At 43.4% G+C, this 19,795-nt stretch overlaps 1 protein-coding gene across 1 annotated transcript; it reads right to left on the bottom strand.

The window, feature by feature from the left end:
* Positions 1-1,029: 1,029 nt before the first annotated feature.
* On the bottom strand, positions 1,030-4,636 carry foxa1 (forkhead box A1). The gene is made up of 2 exons (XM_007893363.2): positions 4,426-4,636; positions 1,030-3,435 (listed from the first exon to the last, which is right to left on the bottom strand). The coding sequence occupies exons 1-2, from the start codon at positions 4,498-4,500 to the stop codon at positions 2,083-2,085; spliced, it is 1,428 nt and encodes a 475-aa protein (XP_007891554.2). The 5' UTR covers positions 4,501-4,636; the 3' UTR covers positions 1,030-2,082.
* Between the last annotated feature and the right edge of the window lie 15,159 nt (positions 4,637-19,795).

Genomic DNA, 19,795 nt, shown 5'->3' with positions numbered 1-19,795 from the left:
TGTTAATTCATTTAAATGTTGCGTGAAATTATATATCATATGACACACCATCATTCTGGGTTTTGAATCGTGTACCAAGGTACAGAGGGGGGGGGGGGGGGGGGGGGGGGGGGGGAGTGAGAGTAGGTCCACCAATTTTAAAGGCGGGTTTCCAAATCAAATCTCATTGTCAGTCTCGTCAAAACATTGCAGACTGCTTGTATCATTTACTTTTAATAACCCGACCCTTGAATTCTGGACATTGTGTGTGTGTGTGTTTATGACACTGACTCCAAGTCCGCCTTAGCTGTCCATTAGTGTTCAGTTTGTGGTGGGTGGGGAGGGGGGGGGAAGAGATTTCCGAAAGATTTAACTCGTTCAAAATACAAGGTCTGGAAATTATTCTGTTTTAATTTAATTAATCAAATTAATTAACTGAAACAAAACAATTGGATTGATTCTGAAGTGGGGTGGGGGGGGGGGGGGGGGGGGGGAGTGTAAGTGTTAGAAAAATTCCAAGGCATGAACAAATACAGACGCCTTTTCCAGCCGCAAACACATGGTTCCGCTTTTGCGCGGAAGAGACACCGCAACGCGTTTAAAACCATCACAATACAACCCATCAGTTGGATGTTTGAAGCTTCTTGTCCTTATATACCACAACACAAAAGAGTTGCAATGTTGTAGCATTGCATATGACATATTTAATATGTAGATGGTAACGGTTAATTCCAGAACCGGTTACTTTATTCTGGGATTTGTTTTGCTATAAATGTTTGTTGGAATATTAACATCTGGTCAGTGAAACCATTGCAATTGTTAATTTGACGCTGATTTTATTTTATGAACGCCCTCAATCCAAAAAGCACTACAGTATTATAAATGAGTACCGAAACAGCTTCTTCTTTCCCGCCTGCATTCTTTCTTTTACACTGGAAAATAACAATAATAATTTTGAATCGTTTCGTTCTGCGGCCGAGCCAGAAGAGAGAGAAAGAGAGAGTAAGGACGATAAAAACCACCAGGTGAATTAGCATTTTTTTATTATTTTTCTCATCAAATCAAAATAATTTTATTCATTTCATAGAATTACAATTACAAAAATTAACAACTTCTTAAAATTCCATTAATTTGCATTATTATGTTTTTTTAAAACAACTTAAAAACTAAAAAAGGGACCTAAACCATGCAATAAATTAGGCACATTGAGAAAGCCACGAGAACCCGTCTGGCTATGCTAACACCAACCAACATCTCTAGATAAGCTAAAAACATGTGAAAAGTGCATTAACACTGAATGGAAATAGAGCTAAAAAGGCGTTGTGGAACCACAAAAGAGTAGCTTCTCGAGTTTCCTGATGCAGGTAACAAACACATGGTTCATTTTGACAATAAACCCACTTTTGTTTTTTTTTAAAAATTGCAACTGTGCTGTTGAAGAAATAAGCATGCAAAAAATGTCCAGATATATTCTTTCCTGCTTCACTCACCGAAACGGCACAGCGTCCAATACAGAGAGTTTTTTTTTAAATAGAAGTTTCATAAAATTAACATTAAAAAGTCCCCATTACGCACCCCGCTTTTACTCCCTCTCCTCATATGTACTAGTCTGTACAGTTTATTTTTGTATTGCCACAACTTGTAAACAGCCGTTGGAAATGTCGATTGGACACGACGGAGAAATACAGTATAGCACAACTTATTCCTAAAAATTTGACAACACGCTTCCCCCCCCCAATTTTTTTTAAATACGGCCTGCAAAACGTTTGCGATATATATATATATCTATATATATTTCCCGCGGAATATACAATCGTGATTGATCGCCAAACTTTTGCAGATAACTTTACACTCCCACAATTATTTTTTGTTTTCTTTATACATAAAATGTTAGAAAGTAACAGTCTTTTTTTGTGCACCGCCGGAGGTGTGCACAGTGAAGGGGTTGTGTGTGTGTGTGTGTGCGTGGTTGGGTGTGTGAGTGGGTGGGTGGGTGGTGGGGGGTGTTGGACAGACAACTGAGCAAAAGTTTACCTGCAATGAATTTAGTTGGTGTGTGGTATGTGTGTGTGTGTGTGTGTGTGTTGGTTGATGGGTGCAAGACTAGGATGTGTTGAGCAGAGGTCTGGAATACACACCTTGGTAATAGGAAGCTTCGCTGACCAGGGCCGGGGGGTCGATGCCACTCTTGCCCATGGAGCTGAGAGGCAGACTGCCTGCCATGCCTCCCCCGTAGCTGGAGTAGTGCATCGCCTGCTCGTAAGCCTTCAAGTCCATCTTGTGATGCTGCTGCTCCGATGACATGAGGTTGTTGATCGAAAAGGGGTGGTTGAAAGAGTAGTGCGGGTCTCCCTTCAGGTGGTGATGGACCTGCTGCGAGTCGCCGGCACCCATGGACAGCCCTGGGTGAAGGTGCGGGTGGGAGTGAGGGTGGGAGTGAGGGTGAGGGTGAGGGTGTGGGTGGGAGTGAGGGTGAGGGTGTGGGTGAGGAGTCAGAGGGACCCCCAGCACAGAGGCCGAGCTCACAGAGGGAGCCTGGGTCTTGATGTCGGTGTGAGGCGCTCTGTCCGGGCTGGAGTCAGGGTTGGAATCGCTCTCGCCCTGGGCTCTGCCTCCGTTATTAGTATTATTATTATTATTATTGCTGCTGCTGTTGTTGTTACTGTTACCCGCGCCGTTGCTGTTGCTGTTGCCAGCGGGGGAAGAGCCGGTGTCTTTCCTGCCTCCCTCGGCTTTGGGCGAACATTTCTTGTCGCACTTGAAGCGCTTCTGGCGGCGCAGGTAGCAGCCGTTCTCGAACATGTTGCCCGAGTCCGGGTGCAGCGTCCAGTAGGATCCTTTGCCCGGTTTGTCGGGGGAGCGGGCAACTTTGATGAAGCAGTCGTTGAAGGAGAGCGAGTGTCTGATGGAGTTCTGCCAACGCTGCTGGTTCTGCCGGTAATAAGGGAAAAGGTCCATGATCCACTGGTAGATCTCGCTCAGGGTCAGCATCTTGCTGGGGGCCTGTTGGATGGCCATGGTGATGAGCGAGATGTAGGAGTAAGGCGGCTTGGCGTGCGGGTAACTGCGTCTGAAGTTCTTGGTGTCTCTGGGCCGGTTCAGGTTGCTTTGAGTGTAAGCCATCGGGCTCATGGCGGGGTTCATGCTCGAGTAAGGCGTCAAAGCGTTCATGGATGCCTGCTGGGCGCTCATGGCGCTCATGTTGGGGCTGAGAGCCGTCCCCATGGCAGGCACCCCCGATCCCATGCCGTTCATGCCACCGGGGCCGCTGGCAGCCATGCCCGCCATGGTGGGGCTGAGCCCAGCGCCGATCCCGGGGTTTCCGTAGGACATGTTAAAGGAGCCCGGGGTCATGTTGCCGCTGGAGCTCATGGGGTTCATGCTCATGTAGGTGTTCATACCGTTCATGCCGCCCAGTCCCGAGCTCATGCTGCCGACTGGTGCCGCTGAATAGGCCTTCACAACAGAAAGGGCAATGTTAATCCCACCTGTTCAGAACTCCGGCGATGCCTTTTCTTTGATAAACAACCAACGATAATCCCTCCCAAAAAATATTGGGTCACTAGATTACAACTGTCTGTCGGACGGTGCTGTGCGTAATTGGCTGCTGGCGTTTCACGCACAAAATACACAGTAAATTCACGTTACAATATATTTTGTGAAGCGCTTTGAGGCGTTTGAACAACGTGATAAGACTCTATAACGAATGCAAGTGTTGTTATGATTATAACTCTAAATTGCGGTCATCCTACGGTATTGTTTGATGGGACACTTGGCAGGTGGCGGTTTTAGTTGTGTCCCCCCCCCCCCCCCCACGCACGCAAAAAAAATAGAACAAAACCGCATTTCATCTCGAATCAAACGAAGGTGTGAGGAAGCCACGCCTTTTTGATCATAAATTTTTTTTTACAGGTGCATCCTCAAACAGTGGAACACTATCAGGTACAATGGTGCTGCTGATTATTCTTTATGACTTCTTACCCATTTCCCTGTGTTAAAAAAAAAGGCAGCGCTAAACTTAAGTCCATTGGGAGCCCAACGCAAAGCAACAGCAAAGCGCACTGGAGGTGGGACTCGAACCTCCTCTCTGGTGCCACCGCGTGGACCATCACTTTGGAGTCTTGCTCTAACCCTTCTCTGCCGCGCACACAACCCCCCCCTACACACACACACACACACAAAAAAAAACCCCATCACAGGTTTTGTATCGCTATCTCTTTCTGTTTCAAGAGGCCTTTCTTTTTTAATTGCCGTCCGGGGACCCATCTCGCCACAGACGCTGATCAACGTGGAAAGGAGTGAACTCAACTACACGTAGTTCCATGGGAATTCGAGCTGTTAAAATAATCAGCTCGGAAATAATGCGAATTAAAAAAAAACACCTTCCAAAGGAAAATATATCGACTTGCTAAACAGGAAGGTCCGAATGGGTCACTCTAGACTCACCTCCTGGGGTTCACCGTAATAACTACTCCACTCGGAAGCCTCGTGTCCTTCCATCTTCACCGCACCTAACATCATGGAGGCAGAACGCAATATACCAACATCAAAGCTGCCCCCAAAATAAAATCCCACCGCGGATGCACTCCAAACTGCAGCGCAGCCAGAAAGATAGCGAAGCAGACTGTGGGTGTTGTGGGGAAGTGTTGTGAGGCGAACACTGAGTGAGAAGCGCTGGGGACTTGCGTAGTGATTTAACTGCCCACAGAGCCTGCCTCCTATCCCGATTTGTCCAGATCTTTTCTCTATTTGAATAATCAGCTCTCACCTCGGCGTTTGGATACGTCTTGTTGTTCCTATGGCACACCTGCCCTTAACTCCGAGCAGAATTCACATGCCAACTCGCTGCCACTCACTCACTCAGTCACTCACTCAGTCACTCACTCACTCACTCACCCAGTGGGGCCAGACAGACTTGAGGCATTGAAAAATAGTTCCTATCGGATTTGTAAAGAGACTAATTGGTTTAACTCGGAAACAATAGGAAAGACAAACTTTAGCAGTAGGATGAGAAACGACCAAATAATCCGCCGGCAAAAACCCAAATCACAGAGGCACGTTATTCAAGCGATTAAACGCTGGCGCTAACGATGGTTTTTTTTTTCTCTCTTCCTTTTATACCTTTTAAATACATCTGATTTTTGTAATTACACGTAACCTTTTTGGTATCAATTTACCAGATGTTGTATTAATTGGAAACATCTAATTATTCCCCCCCCACCCCAACAAGATTGCAGTTCAACTAAAATGCGATTTCAGGGAACTAAACGTGATCTTAATAGTTTATTAGCCCCACGAATGAGTTTATTTTTGTAGAGAGAGAGAGAGAGGAGAGGGTATTTGGAGATTGGAATACACGTATTTGCGATTATGTGATTTGTTTGGCCTTTTAACAGTTTGAACCCTCACGCTTAAAGTTTACAAGACTGGTACAGTTAACACATTTCAACCCAATGTCAACACTGGGGATTAATTTAATAAACACTTCGTTCAGATTCATTCATGTATTCATTCGCACTTCGGGGGAAATCCATCGTGAAGGTTAAAAGGGATTGTGTAAAAATGCGTTAAGTTAGTAAATCAGTAAACTGTGTACCAGATCGTTGCTCTTTCAGGCAGTCCAGCGATAGCACCGTTAGCAAACCTTTGGACTAGTAAATATCTTATCTCAATCAATAACGGTAGCGTTTCCAAAAAAAACACACATTATTTTTGGGAAAAAACACTGCCCTGATCCCTGGCAATTCATTAAATTACACGCTCTGTGAGCCGCAATCCGAGTTTCACATGTTTAGTGGACAGATTACAAAGGGCGATGGACCTTTATGTCTGTTGTTCATTTAGAAATCTAAACAAATGTCTGTTTAATAAGGCATTAGAGGGAGCCACATTCCTACCCAGAAAGAGACGGATCGGACTGAAAGTGGTAGATGTAATTAGCCCCAAGGTAGAATTTACTCTGTAGTGTGTGTGACGTCTTTGAGGAATGGTGTAAATAAACGCATTCTTCGACCTTCTTTCGTCGCCACAGGTCGTAAAAATGCAGAAAGGGAGAATAGTTTGCATTCAAGATCACGTACCTCGGGTTACCCTCTTTAGGATTTTGCAGCCAGTAACAGCCCTCGCCCCCAAGTCATCAATAAATGAAGCCCCTTGCCTGTCCATTGGCTTTATTTAGCACCTAGCAACGCCACAGCTTGGGGATCAGGGATGTTAACCCGAACAAAATGAACAGTTCTGGATTTTTTTTTGGAAAAAAAATCTGTCTCTCGGTCTGCCCTATCTATGGAAGGCTGTTTGTTGCTCCCGCCGTGAGATGGGTCTCAAATACAAGAAAGACAGCCAGAGAGAAGGGTCTGGGGGTAACCAACCAACAGGCAACATCAAACCTAAAACACCACATCAGCTATATATAGGGAAATCCAAACAGAGCTAAACACAGTCTGCACTTTTTGTATTTTTTCAAATTGTGTTTGTTTATTTATGAGTTACCTCTGCTGAGGAACGTTTATTTTTAGTTTAATTCTGCACGGTATATTTTCAGAAGATGTTGCCAGACAAAGTAATAATGTCTCTCGGAGCAGACGCTCTGTGAGTGTGTAAAAAAGCAGCCTGTTTTTAGCTTTCTTGGAGTCCCTCCAAGTACTATATTTAGAAATAAAAATACAGAAATCAGCCTGGCAAGTTCTCCCCACGCCACATAACCAGCTTACAATATTGACTTTGTCAGAAACCGGCGGCGTTCAGAGAAGTTTGGAATAAAGATAAATAAAATTCGATTTTACATATATTACATGGTAACATTAGTTGAAAGAGTCAAACAAACGCGCAGCAGCATGTTCATTTCTCGCCCAGAGTGTTTGTCTTTTCATTTTCATTAAAAACAATACTTTAAACGCACATTTTATTTCCCTTTGTGGGTGGAACTGTCCAAACTCGAGAGATTATAACAGGACAAGTTAAACAACTGTGTCCGTGCGTAGCCCAGCAAACTCATGTTTGTCAATTAATCAATTCATAAAAGAACATCTCTACTCGATCTGGACCGGTGTTGCGAGGAGCAGATCGATTCTTGCACAGCAAGCCAGTGAGTGTGATTGTGTCACCACATCTCACAGCCTCCCCCTCCCCTGGGAGATCAGATCACTGNTTTTTTTAATGTGATATAACCGATTCTTATTTCTAATCGGTTCTTGGAAATCGCCGTATTCAAGTTTTCTACTTTGCAAGCGGCAACGTTATCTTTATGTCAAACAAATTATCAGTGTGCAGAATACACAATGTCGATACTCTATAGCATATCTCTGGTGAAGTGTAAGTTATACGTATATTAAAAATCACAGTTGGTCTTTGCAAAAGCGCCAATGTGATCTGCTACAGTCAGTACGTGTATGACCGCACAACTTCAAAATACTTGACATGCTTTAAAGTCCAAGGGTTTTTTCGGCCCCTGTGTATAAGTGATCTTATAGACTGTGTATGTATTTGACCCTCTCTGGAGCGATGCTCGCAAGGTGTGTGAAAGGTTCCAACATCTGGCCAGCAGACGCCAGCCCCATTTCCTAGCAAATTACATAGAGCCGTGTCCTCCAGTTCAGTGTTTACCATGCTATAGCTTAGAAGAGTCCAAGGGTTGTTTGTCAGAAATATTTATTTGCGTTTCATCTGCAATGCGATTAATCCCCAGAATTGTTCGGGAAGACCATGCTTTGGTGATTTTGGACACTGGTGAAGTTTAGATCATTAATGGAGAGAATCTCACAAAACATGTTTCTGTGTTTCTTCCCTATTTTATATGCGGTGGGCAATATAATCTTTCTTTTGAAATGTAATTTCAGTGACAGTTCTTTTTGAATTTAGACAGTGGAATAGCAAGGACTACCTTTCAGTCTACATCTTTGGATGGCAGGTTAAGAAAATAAAGGGGAAAGCACGCACCTTCCTCCTCTGTGTAAAAGGGACTATTCCAATGATTGCATATAAACACAATGTACACTCTCCGTTTATTTCATGACTACGGATTACCAAAAACACACATTCTTGTGATCAGGGAAAGAGCGAGGGAAAGAACCAGGCGAGAATAGAATATCAACGCATCTCCTCGAACAGAAACGACCCATCTGGAGGCACTGACTCCAGGGAACGCTGGCGGCCTCAGAAAGCTCTCTTGAGCATCTAAAGAGCAATATAAACTCGGGCTTTTTACCATATCTACATATATATATATAAAAGTACCGCGTAATTAATCGGTATATACTTATTCAAGTGAATTTACCCAAGTGTGAAAGATTTGACCTTCTGTATAATTAAAGAGTATGAGTTTGTCTTTTGCGACACCACGTTAGTGCTTCCAGAGCCTTTTGTGCAAAAAAAACCCTATTTAAATTTCTACATTATTATACTGACGTCCACTTGACATTCTTAAGCAAAGAATAAGCACCTCGAGCTGTCTTTGGGCCTTTACAATGTTCAGCGCCGGTCGGTCCTTCGACATAAAAAAAATAACATTAAACACTAATCGTGATTATTAATTATTTTTTTGTGTGAAACAGTTAAAGGAGCGCGGTCGGTTTGGGTTTCCTAAAGTTCAACATATCGAAATGTATTTAAGTAAAGGCTCAACAGCGGAGCAGGGAGTGTGTGAGTGCGTTTTAATGTATCCATGGGAATGTTCTGTCACATTTCAAACGAGTAATTCGTGAGCAAATGAAGGATTCCAGATTGGTTTATGAGGGTTAGTGTAGTGGCTAAAGATGCACCTCGGATTGCTTAGGAGGGTAAAGAAAAAAGGTTTCATTAAATCAAGAGTAAATTCCCATGATTTTCTTCGGGGCAAAAGTTCATGACCGTTTCTTGACCGGGTGGCAGGTGATAAGATGGGGATTTACTTTCCACTCTTTCAGGATCGACTTACCTGTGTAGACAAGGTGTAACATGACGAATCTTCCCGAGAATAACACTTGGCATCAGAAGCCTGCTCTGGTATTTAACTACTATTATTTTCTTAGATTTGGGGTGGGAAATTACATTTTCCCAGTCAACCCCTTCCAAAAGCATAAAGTGCAATCGTCAGAAATAAAAGATGTTTCCAGGTGTTTTGTTATTTAAGACCAGTTTGGAATGTATTTGTTGGTTAACACAATAGGTTGGTTGACCATAGGCGTCCGAGATGCTACATCTCGTCTTTCTCGTGGGATCTCTCTACTCATGGGCAAGCGATCATATCCAGTGGATTGGGATTTCAAATGCAGATTATTTATTTCTTATCGCCCTGTGATGATCATACAGCACTGTCAGCGTTGAGTATACATTACAAACAAAACCAAAAGGTCCTGATCGACCCCCAATATATATGAGTATTTCTGTCATTTTATCTTCTAACCAAGGTACATAACACACACACACACAAAGAAATAAGACACAGTTAGTTGCTCACGGCTGACAAGCAATTTTATCTTCCTTTCCTCACTCACACAGCTGTCAGTTGGAGGAACTATGGGGCAAGACAGGGAAACGTTTTATTGTATTTCTGGTCCTGGTGCTTTCTTGAGAATTGTGTAACTCGTGCAGTCCAATAAAACGATGCTCGTGGTAGACCAATCTTTAAAATATCATTCTAAGAATAACTAGCTCCTGGATTGGCTTTTGGATCACGCTAGCTGCTATGACCACAGGCCTAGTTTGGGTGACTTTAAAGGTTGATAATACGGGACGTCAACTTTCTATTTTCCATTGGATGGAAAACCAGAGTTGTCTGTTTTCTCAGCGATAGGGAGGCAGAAAATTAAGCCTTGCATATGTATATGAGTGAACCTCTGACATCCTCTCCAACACCATCCTGGGCAGTGTAACGGTGTGCTCCCCTTGTTGCACAACTGCTCAAATAATGGCAGCGCTCTGTTGGCAGCACCGGTATCATGGAATCACAGCTCACTCTCTGCTTATACTGTACTCCGTGAACTGTTCCTATGATACAATACAACCATTAAAGACTGCTTCTGAATATGGACGAAACCAAATACAAGAACCCAAAGTGAGGTCCCGGATTCCGGTCCGTGTATCTGTTTGTGCATTGTGGATCTTTTCAGGGAAATATAAATGAATGACTATTTAATATAATAATAAATAATGATAATCCCCGCATTTTGTATAGCGCCATATATAATATACTCCATACGTATATATTATTTATATATGATGTACATACGTAGATTAAATTGAATCAAATCTTTTTTTAAAATTACGAATATTACATTAGTTTGTGGAATATACTGCGTCCTAATACTTCAGGTGCAAACTCTTAGGGTGGATTGTTTCAAAAAGGAAAGGGATCGATTTCTATGGCAGGGGCATGGGAATAGCAGGGAAATGGCCTGAATGTATTACTCTTTCAAATAGACAGCACAGACACGATGGCCTTCTGTGCTGTGAATTTCTATGGTTTTGCAGTACGTGAAGAATATTGGGAAATATGATTAAGGTTACGTTAACTTGGTATTAAATATCAGGCATCAGTATGCAATGAGGTGAACACCATTTACTCAGATTATTTTTGCCCTAAAAGATTGATTAAATTGACAACAGTGTTTTTCTGGTGTGGTTTTTGTTCCCATTTTCCATCTTTAAAAACCCTCTAATCAGCTGGTGCAAAATTAAATAATTCACATCAGAAGGTTTCATTAGAATGCGATATTGAATGAATTTAAATCAATTAAAATAACCAAACAGTTGAATTAGTGAAATGTCACATTTATGGCAAAGAAATAATCAGTTATTTCCCAAATTTGAGCAGCAATTCACTGTTATGTAACATATTTTACATTGGCTTTGTAAGGCTTTCTGCACTGTTTGTTGTACGTGGTACAACGGAAGGAATCCATCTAGAGGTGGCATTTAGTACTTCTACATTTTTCTGAGTGTCTGACATTCAGAAGAACATTGGAAAATCTTCTTAACATCCAAAAGGCTTTAGAGGAAATTCCTGTATAAGTCCCCGCTGAGTGCTTCGAAAAAATTTGTTTTCTTTCATGTTGGCTAAAATACAGAAAAAATAAAATAGCCAGTGTTTAATAAAACCAGCGCATGTGTTAGGTTAGATTATTTGAGAAAGTGCCCCGTTTATTTGTATTTATATAATGCACATAGTGTATGTATTATGTATATTACCTATAATATGGAAACATTCCGTTATTATATGTAATACCATTACAAACAAAATACAGAAAGAGAGAGAGAGAGAGAGAGAGAGAGAGAAAGAGAATTATAGGCACCAGCTTTGCTTATCAGTATTCGCAGACTTACAAGTCAAATCCTAAAAATGTGCTCAAGATATGTGTGAAATGTATCCTTTGATCAATGAGTGTGTGTGCTTTGGATAATGTATAGTTGGTGCCGTTTTACTTGGTTTCTATTATTGAAAAGTATTTTTTATTACATCAAAATGAATATCAGTTATGAAGAATACTGGAGAAAGTAACTGGATTGTGTGGACATCTGGAGTGGGGGTTGATGAAAAGAAAAATGACTAGCCATTGATCCGATGGTTAAGAAGTTGCAATGCCATTATTTTGTCTATTTTGCTTGAAACCATTAAACGTGCACATAAACGATCGTACGCATTAATGTATACGGAACGTAACTTCTTTCAAGATCTTCCTTTACATTTTTCATTTGCATTACGTCATTTTAACTGGCCCAGAATAGCTTTCATAATGAAAAGTAATCGTTGGTAAAATATCTATGATTATTTGCTCTTTCCAGATTAATTGTCCTGAGACCAAGAAACCCATAGATTATTATTGGTATAGCCTTTGTTCAGCCTTTAATATATATATATATATAGAGAGAGAGAGATGCTAGATTTTAGTGCAATAACAAACTGTGCCAAAATATATTATGGAAGAGATTAATTACGATCGAGACAAGCCATGCTACTATCTTACTTGTTTCCCCATAAGACAGAAGCAATTGGTTGCAAGACTTGACATTGGAAGGACCATCCAAAGATTGGTCATAACTTAAGCTAATTGGTACATTCTTTACTTCACCATTTGTTCATTCTATAAAACTACAATCTTAAATCTCTGCCATCAGGGATGCAAACGCGGGACTTTATAATGCCCTCTCCACAATACCCAACCTTGTCTTATCACCCCACCCACCACCCGAAACATCAAAAGATGGAACGAATATAGACCGTGTTCGCTAGAAATCATAGTTTTCGGTGAAATGGAAATCTCGAGCACAGAGAGAAGTCACCCACCCCCACCCCCGCCCCATCGACTGCAGTTTTATCCACCAAGTTTCAACCCTGCACTTCTCATCTTGATGAGCAAAAGCTTGGATTTTAGTCGCAAATTAAATGTCGGTCGGGAAGAAAACTAGGTTTCCGCAATCGTATGAAAGTAAAATGAAATTATTAACAGTATTTCAACAAAATAGTAGAAACTTTCTTCAACTATTCATTTGGTACCCACTGCTTCACTCGTGTTTTCTCTTTGTAGTTGCTTCCATGATAATTGTTTTTCTTGCACATCAATAAATCTCTATGGGAAAGCATCTGCTCTTCACAAGCGTTTATGTTTTTAACTTTGTTTTCGGTTTTCATTCATCACCTGAAATCGTATAGAATTGCTGCATTACATTTAAATAAAACGTGTCAGGGTAGGTTTCCCCCGATGGCCCAGAGAGCTTATGCAAAGTGTAGCTCAGCCAGGCCTGGTCCCCAGTCTGCCCTGAGTTAGCTGATCTCAGTCGGGGTGGCAGTAAACAGTAAACACTACAATTTGGTCTCAGTCAGCACTGGAACCAAAACTCATCGAGGATTCCCACACCTAATTGCTATCTAACGTCCCCTACTGGCCATGTGTGAGAAAACATTGTGGATTTGCTGGATCAGGTAGTTTTGCTGGTGGTGGCTCTGCTGTTATGTCTCAGGCAGGAAGAATGGCCACTTAAGGCAGGGATACAGGAGACCCGCTGTCTGTGGGGCCACCCTCCCAGTTGGCAAAATAAGTCAATCACCTTTCGAAGAAAAGGTGAAAGAGAGCAAATTGGCAATCAAAACATTATTTATTTAGAATAAATAAACTTCAATAAATACATTGTAAATCTGTCCACAGTCATTCAAACTTAAATGCTTAAATCAGGCTTAAATGCATACATATGCTTTTTTTTAAGTGATTGATTAAAGAGGAATAGCAAGTCACGGCCTTAAAAATTGACTTTTATCCTTAGCTAATCGGTATCAAATTGTTTGGATTAGTATTGTTAAAAAAAAATGAGATGCCTATGCGGGATGCAGAGAATTTTCAATTTCATGACTGAGAAGGAGAGCATGGGATCCATTGGGTGCTTGAGTTCTCAAGTTATACTGTACGTTAAACACTGCCACTCACCGTCTTAGTTATGAAAGCGTGTGGAGTCCTGTAGCTCAGTGGTTAGAGCACTCGCTTTGCAAGTGAGAGACCTGAGTTCAATTCCAGGCAGGTCAGGGCGAAACCTTGGGCAAGTTTCCTTACTCCAAACACCTAATAATAATCCCTCCAAAACCAAAAACAATAATAAATTGGTCATTTTCAATCTACGACTGTTTGTGGGACATTGCTGTGTGCAATTGGCTGCCGCGTTCGCCCACAAATATACAGTCAATTCACTTTACAGTGTGTTCTGTGAAGCGCTTTGGGACGTCCTCCCGACGTGAAAAGCGCTATATCAAATGCAAGGATTATTATTATTATTGTATGCATTATTTGCTTTTATCTATTTTTCATAGAGTTTTCTATGCAGTCAGAACTCAACGTTTTATGTTCTAGTCCATTTTATGCTAAATCCAAACTAATTTGTTGATAAATCATGCTTACATATCTGCACAGAATGTTTATCCACTTCCAGATTCATTACTAATGATTAACAGACTCATTATTCTGAAGGACAAAATTAAAGGCTATGGGGAGCCATGGCGAAAGGGCTTGACATTGCGATTAAAAGACCTCACAAGTTCCAATAAACTGGTGGAACGGGCTTGCTGGGCTGAATGACCTCCTCTTGTTTCTGTTTTCATAGGTCCCATCTGAGGAGAATGATGACAAGGACAAATGAAGAAGTGGTCAGACTGGTAACGAAAGTATAAAACAATATCCAGAGGGTATAGGACAATGCAACCCCCCCCCCCCCATACCTTTTCGACAATTTACTTTGCAAAATGCCCTCCATCACTACCCTTCAAAGGTTGAGGGTATCCTTTGCTATATTTGCAAACCGTGGACTGGGATATGAGATATTTATGGGATCGTGATTTACTTCTCAGAGCCTAACCCACCAATCCACACATTCAGCAGAAGACTGGGCATTCTGCTAAAGTTCAGAGTACAAATGCTTTTGATGTGATGCAGACTATTTGCCTAACAGTGACATTGTGTCCTTACTTCAGGCATTTGGGCTGGTCAGCGTTAACCAATCAAACAGCCTTTACCTCATCAATCTGCTGAGGGCACAACTCTGCCAATTGCCACGTCCTCGGGGATATTCTGAGTCAATCGCTGAGTCCAATCTCTGAGTTCCTTGATCACTGGCATTGGTGAACTGTTGTGGGGGCATATCGAGTGGTAGCATCTCTTGTCAATGATCCAGCGAAACATCCTTATACTTATGCATCCTCACAAAGTGTTACTGTCAATTCTCCAAGAGTAATATTAAAGTGCCAACTGTTGTCAGCTACAGCATCAGGACATGGTAAATATTAGTTTGGCAGATTGCCAGTTTATTTTTGAAAAACAAAATCTGGTTATGTTAGTTATACTGTAGGTAATGTAGAACGCCAGTTATTGGAAGCGTCGAATTACAGATAACAGCATTATAATGTGCGTCTATGTCATATTTATACAGTATTTTAATTATACTGCTTGAAAGGAAAATGTCTTCATGAAGTTTTTTTTGGTTTGGGGAATGAGATGAATTGGTAAATCTAGAAAACCCTTATAGAAGAGTTTTAATACGATCTCTCCTCTTATGATCCACTTCTGTAGCTCTGGGCTTTTTGGGTTCCACCCCTCCCAAGTCTTCACTGTATGTCCTCTAATTGCTCGATTTCCTCATGTGTAGGTTGGATGCATGGAATCCCCAGCTTGGATTGGATACACCAGTCTGACTCTCCCCCCCCAAAAAAACCCTCCCCAGGCAGTTTGAATCCATCTCCTCTCCTGGACTGAAGGACTTCAGTGCGGACCACACTGTTTGCCAGGTGACCTCCTTGGTGCACCAGCCCCTCCTGAGCTCAAGCTCTTCCTGGCAGAGGCCCAGCCTCTGACCCCCGAGGCTCCTCTTCCTTTTGATACAACCCCTCCTTGATTGCATCCAACTCCTACGTCACTGAGTTAAGGCCCCTCCTCCAAGAGCTCAGGCCCCTCCTCCTTGAGCTCAGACTCCTCCCCTGGGGCTCAGACCCCTCCCCCTGAGCTCAGACTTCTCCCCCTGGGGCTCGGACCCCTCCCCCTGAGCTCAGACTCCTCCCCCTGGGGCTCAGACCCCTCCCCCTGAGCTCAGACTCCTCCCCCTGGGGCTTGGACCCCTCCCCTTGAGCTCAGAGTCCTCCCACTGGGGCTCAGGCCCCTCCTCCCGGAACTCAGAACCCCTCCTCCTGGGGCTCAGGCCCCTCCTCCCCTTGAGCTCAGACTCCTCCCCTGGGGATCAGGCCCCTCCTCCCCTTCAGCTCAGACTCCTCCCCCTGGGACTCAGGCCCCTCCTCCCGGAACTCAGACCCCCCCCCCTTCCCCCTGGGGCTCAGACCCCTCTTCCCGGAACTCAGACACCCTCCTCCTGGGGCTCAGGCCCCTCCTCCCCCTGAACTCAGACTCCTCCCCCTGGGGCTCGGACCCCTCCCCCTGAGCTCAGACTCCTCCCCCTGGGGCTCAGGCCCCTCCTCCCGGACCTCAGACCCCTCCCCCCTGGGGCTCAGGCCCCTCCTCCCTGGGGGAATTCCACGTGACCTCGCCCCACCAACGGCTTCTCCGTTACTTAGCAACGGCGTTAACAACAGGCCCAGCGGAGGGAGGCCTGGGCCCGAGAGAGAGAGAGAGAGAGAGGGAGCGCGGCTCCTTCCCTCCCTCCCTCCCTCGGCCCCGAGAGGAAAATGGAGCCCTAAGTCTGCGCTGAGGCGGAAGCGGAGGGGGACCGTGAGCTGCGCTGAGCCGTTCTCCCCGTGTGAAGGTGAGAAGCTCCGGGGGCGTTTGCTGCTGGAGGTTGTGACCCGCTGCTGCCCCCCCCCCTCCCCTCCCCGAGAGCAGCTCCCGAGGCTGATTGACTGCGTAAGGTACAAAGTATCCAACATTTCAAAATAATGCAGGACATTGAACCCCCCCCTCCCTCCCCGCCCCCCACCCCCCCCTCGGCTCGTTGCTTTCTGTGACATTTCCTCACCGTTGTTCACTGTAAATAAAATAATAATAACAACAACAAATAATAATGATCATGGTATTTTATATTACACCTTCTGGTGTCATTGAAGTGCCTCAAAGTGTTCTATCTTCCTTACCCGGGGTTGGGGTGGGGTTGGGGTGGGGTGGGGTTGGGGTGGGGGTGGGGGGGGAGGAAGGTAAATATCGGGGTCTCATTGGCGCTGCACTGGCGTCCAGGTGACATGTTTGGCAACGGAATATCGGAGTGGAGTCGGCCCTCTGTGGCGGTTTCGCTCGTCCGGCTCCTGAGCCAGGCGGGTCCACGGTATTCCAGGGCACTGATGATGGCAGCACAGCCAGTCTGGCTCATTGGCAAGACTTGGGAGGGCAGACCAGTCACTGGGAGGCAGGGAATCCATCCCACTCAGCTCCCGTTCCGATCGTGCTTTCGATCTCCCTGCTTCCCCCCCACAACCGTCCGTCCGTTCTCCCCCCTCCCCCCACCCCCACCCCACCCCACCCCCCCAGCTCGGGTCCGTAACTTTGCCTGTCCAGCGCCTTGGGACGTCCTCCCGACGTGAAAGGTGCTCTACAAGTGTAATTTCGTTGTTGTTGTTGTTAACCCTGCAAGCCAAAGCACGAACCGGCAGGGTGGTCCGAGCTGTTGAAGCAGCAGCGGGAAAGCTTGCCAGACAGAAAGTGCTACACAGTATATTTACTGTCAATATGTGCCTATGTTGTGACTGTGTATTGGTAGGAGAAGGAGGAGCTCACTCATAATCATGGCCAATATTTTACCCTCCCTACAAATTCTTGGAAAACATTGAATATGGTCATTCACCAGATTGCTATTTGTGGGATGTTATTGGCACTTTAGAAAGAATAGTCACCACACTTCAAAAATTTTGTTTTGTGCTGCGCTTTGTCATACTTCATCTTGGTAAGGCACCACAGCAAAGATTTTTTAAATCCCAAAGTATTAATTTATCACCAAATTAAGACACACTTCTAGATCTAGATGATGTCCAGTCTATGGAAGCTCTAGGCATTACAATTATGCCATCCAGATGTACTCAGTATGTAGGCTGAGCAAAATGAGGCTTTTGAAAATTATGGATGCATTACAGTATAAAACAGTGAGCTGATTAAAAAGCCACACCCAGTAGTGAAAGCAANTTTTTGTTTAAACTCCCTCAGCTGCTCTGTCTTCCAGTGTCTATTGGATAAACCCATTTTGAAAACTAGTGAGTAAGTCCCAGGAATCAGCAATTTGCAGAAGTAGTTTGAGTGCTTTATTGTGACACTTCAGATTTGTATTACCCTCACAGAATTATGTTGAGTGATTGTTGAATTAATCTTCTTGGTACGGGTTTTATTTTTCAATGTCGGTATGATGTAAAATTCCTGGTCATCCAAGATCTTCCTATGAGCTAAAGGAAGCACATTGCAATTCCCATAACAGACCTACTATCCTTATGTTCTGCTGACTATCCATGACCATATGCTTCTTCATAGGGTTGGAGGGAAAATAATAATAGTAATAATGAGCATTTCAAAGGAGATTTATCTTGAACTTTATCATATTTGGCTGACATTTGGGACATTTCACAGGGAGTCTTAAAGTGACCGAGGGAGAAAGCGTCACCTAAATTAACATCTTCTCATGAATAGTGTTTATGTGAATCACCTATTGCTTCCACATGAAGCAGATAGTTGTAAATTGATGAAGTTAATTAAGAACAAAACATTTATTTTTTGAGGTTCACTAAAGTTTCATCCAATAAAAATATACAGTATTTCTGTAACATGTTTCCCTTTTAATCTAGAAAACCTTCTTTGAGGGTTAGTTAGTCCGAGTAGACATCAAGGTACTATCAAGGTACTAGTAATTGGATCCAGTTGATGAGCTAGCATCAGATTAGTCTCACAGGAACAAATGGCTCTCTATGCTGTATTCTATGATTCTTAAGAAATGGGAAAATGTGCAATCTGAAGGGAATTATGGAATTATGAGCAGATGATGAATGGGGGTTAACTGGAATTTTCAAGTGTGATTCCATTAAGAAATATCACAAATAACTTGAGTTACAATAGTGTATTGTAGTGTACAATATCTCATTCGGAATTCTGCTGCCCGAATACTGACCCAGATCAATCTCCGTACCCACATCTCACCAGTTCTGGCGAGGTTCCACTGCCTCCCCATCACTGAACGGATCGACTTCAAGATCCTCACTATCATGTTCAAATGCATTCATTCCCTGGCACCTCCTGACCTCTTCACTCCTCAATCCACCACCCAACACCTCCGCTCGACTGGTCCCAGCTTCCTGTTCGCCCCTTGTGCCCTCCGCCCCACCATTGGGGGTCGCGCTTTCAGACACTATGCCCCAAAACTTTGGAACACTCACCCTCAATCCCTCCACCTGGCCCCTTCTCTCCCCCTTTTTTAAGTCCCCGTCTTCCTGTCTGCAGTTTGGGCACACACCCCTTCCCATTGAGTGATGGTTCCACCAATTGGAGATGCAGAGTTCTCTGCAGGCCAATCAAGGTGGATTCCGGCGCTGGATCTACGAACGCGTGGTCACAAACTCGGACTCCAGGTAACACCTTCCAGGTGCTGTTGCACCAAGCCTCAGAGATTCCTCATCAGCTATCTGGCGGGTGTCTGCCTTCCTTGTAGTGGGCGGATCTTTACAGGATAATTTGTGATGTACTAGCCACCTATGGGCAAAATCACCAGTGAATTGATCTGTTTAGAACCATGGAGGTCACCATGTATTGGGTCATAACTTTCAAGGTGGATATCAGGAGTTTGCAATTGACAAATTACAAAGACCTTCAGGGACATGAACATAAAGGATTATAAAGTCACTGGCTGTAAAATCTGGTTCTGCCATTGTGGAGCAGAGTTTCAAAAATATTAAAGTTCCTGCAGAACCAACATTATTTGAGACTTACCTTAGTGGTCTCACAATGTTTCTCCAAATCAGGTTTATATTACAACTATAATTTTTATACAAAGCTTGTGTTGATTGGATGTGAAAATAGTATTCAATTGGGAAAAACTATATGTTTAGTATAATTAGACCGTTAAGATACAGGAATTACTTTTTTTCTATTAGTTTGCTAAGATTATTCGTGTAGGGGGACTCTCACCGTCCGTATAGGTACTGCTGCTGATAGCAGGTGTCTCTGAATCACTATGAAATATTCTGATGTTGTAACAAATGCAAGGATCATTAGTATTATTTTGCAAAATGAGGAATGTTACAGTTAAAGCGAATGACAAAATAATCAGTGTTTGTATCTTGCTCATGTTTAAAGATGCTGTAATATGATTATTTCAATACTATATCTTACAGAGTGCATATGTGAACTTCTGAAATGTCTGAGGAACAGAAGGATTTAGTTTCTCCTGA

This window comes from Callorhinchus milii, unplaced genomic scaffold (assembly GCF_018977255.1).
Source record: "Callorhinchus milii isolate IMCB2004 unplaced genomic scaffold, IMCB_Cmil_1.0 Scaffold9, whole genome shotgun sequence".
In the NCBI taxonomy this organism is placed as follows: Eukaryota; Metazoa; Chordata; class Chondrichthyes; order Chimaeriformes; family Callorhinchidae; genus Callorhinchus; species Callorhinchus milii.
Note: the sequence above shows the minus strand (reverse complement) of the source record. Positions and strands in the feature narration are given on the sequence as shown.

Excerpts from the sequence above, each read along its gene's own strand:
- foxa1 (XM_007893363.2), bottom strand. The coding sequence starts at position 4,500 with ATGATGTTAGGTGCGGTGAAGATGGAAGGACACGAGGCTTCCGAGTGG. Across the intron at positions 3,436-4,425 it reads ATTACGGTGAACCCCAGGAG|GCCTATTCAGCGGCACCAGT; the intron begins GTGAGTCTAGAG and ends TCTGTTGTGAAG.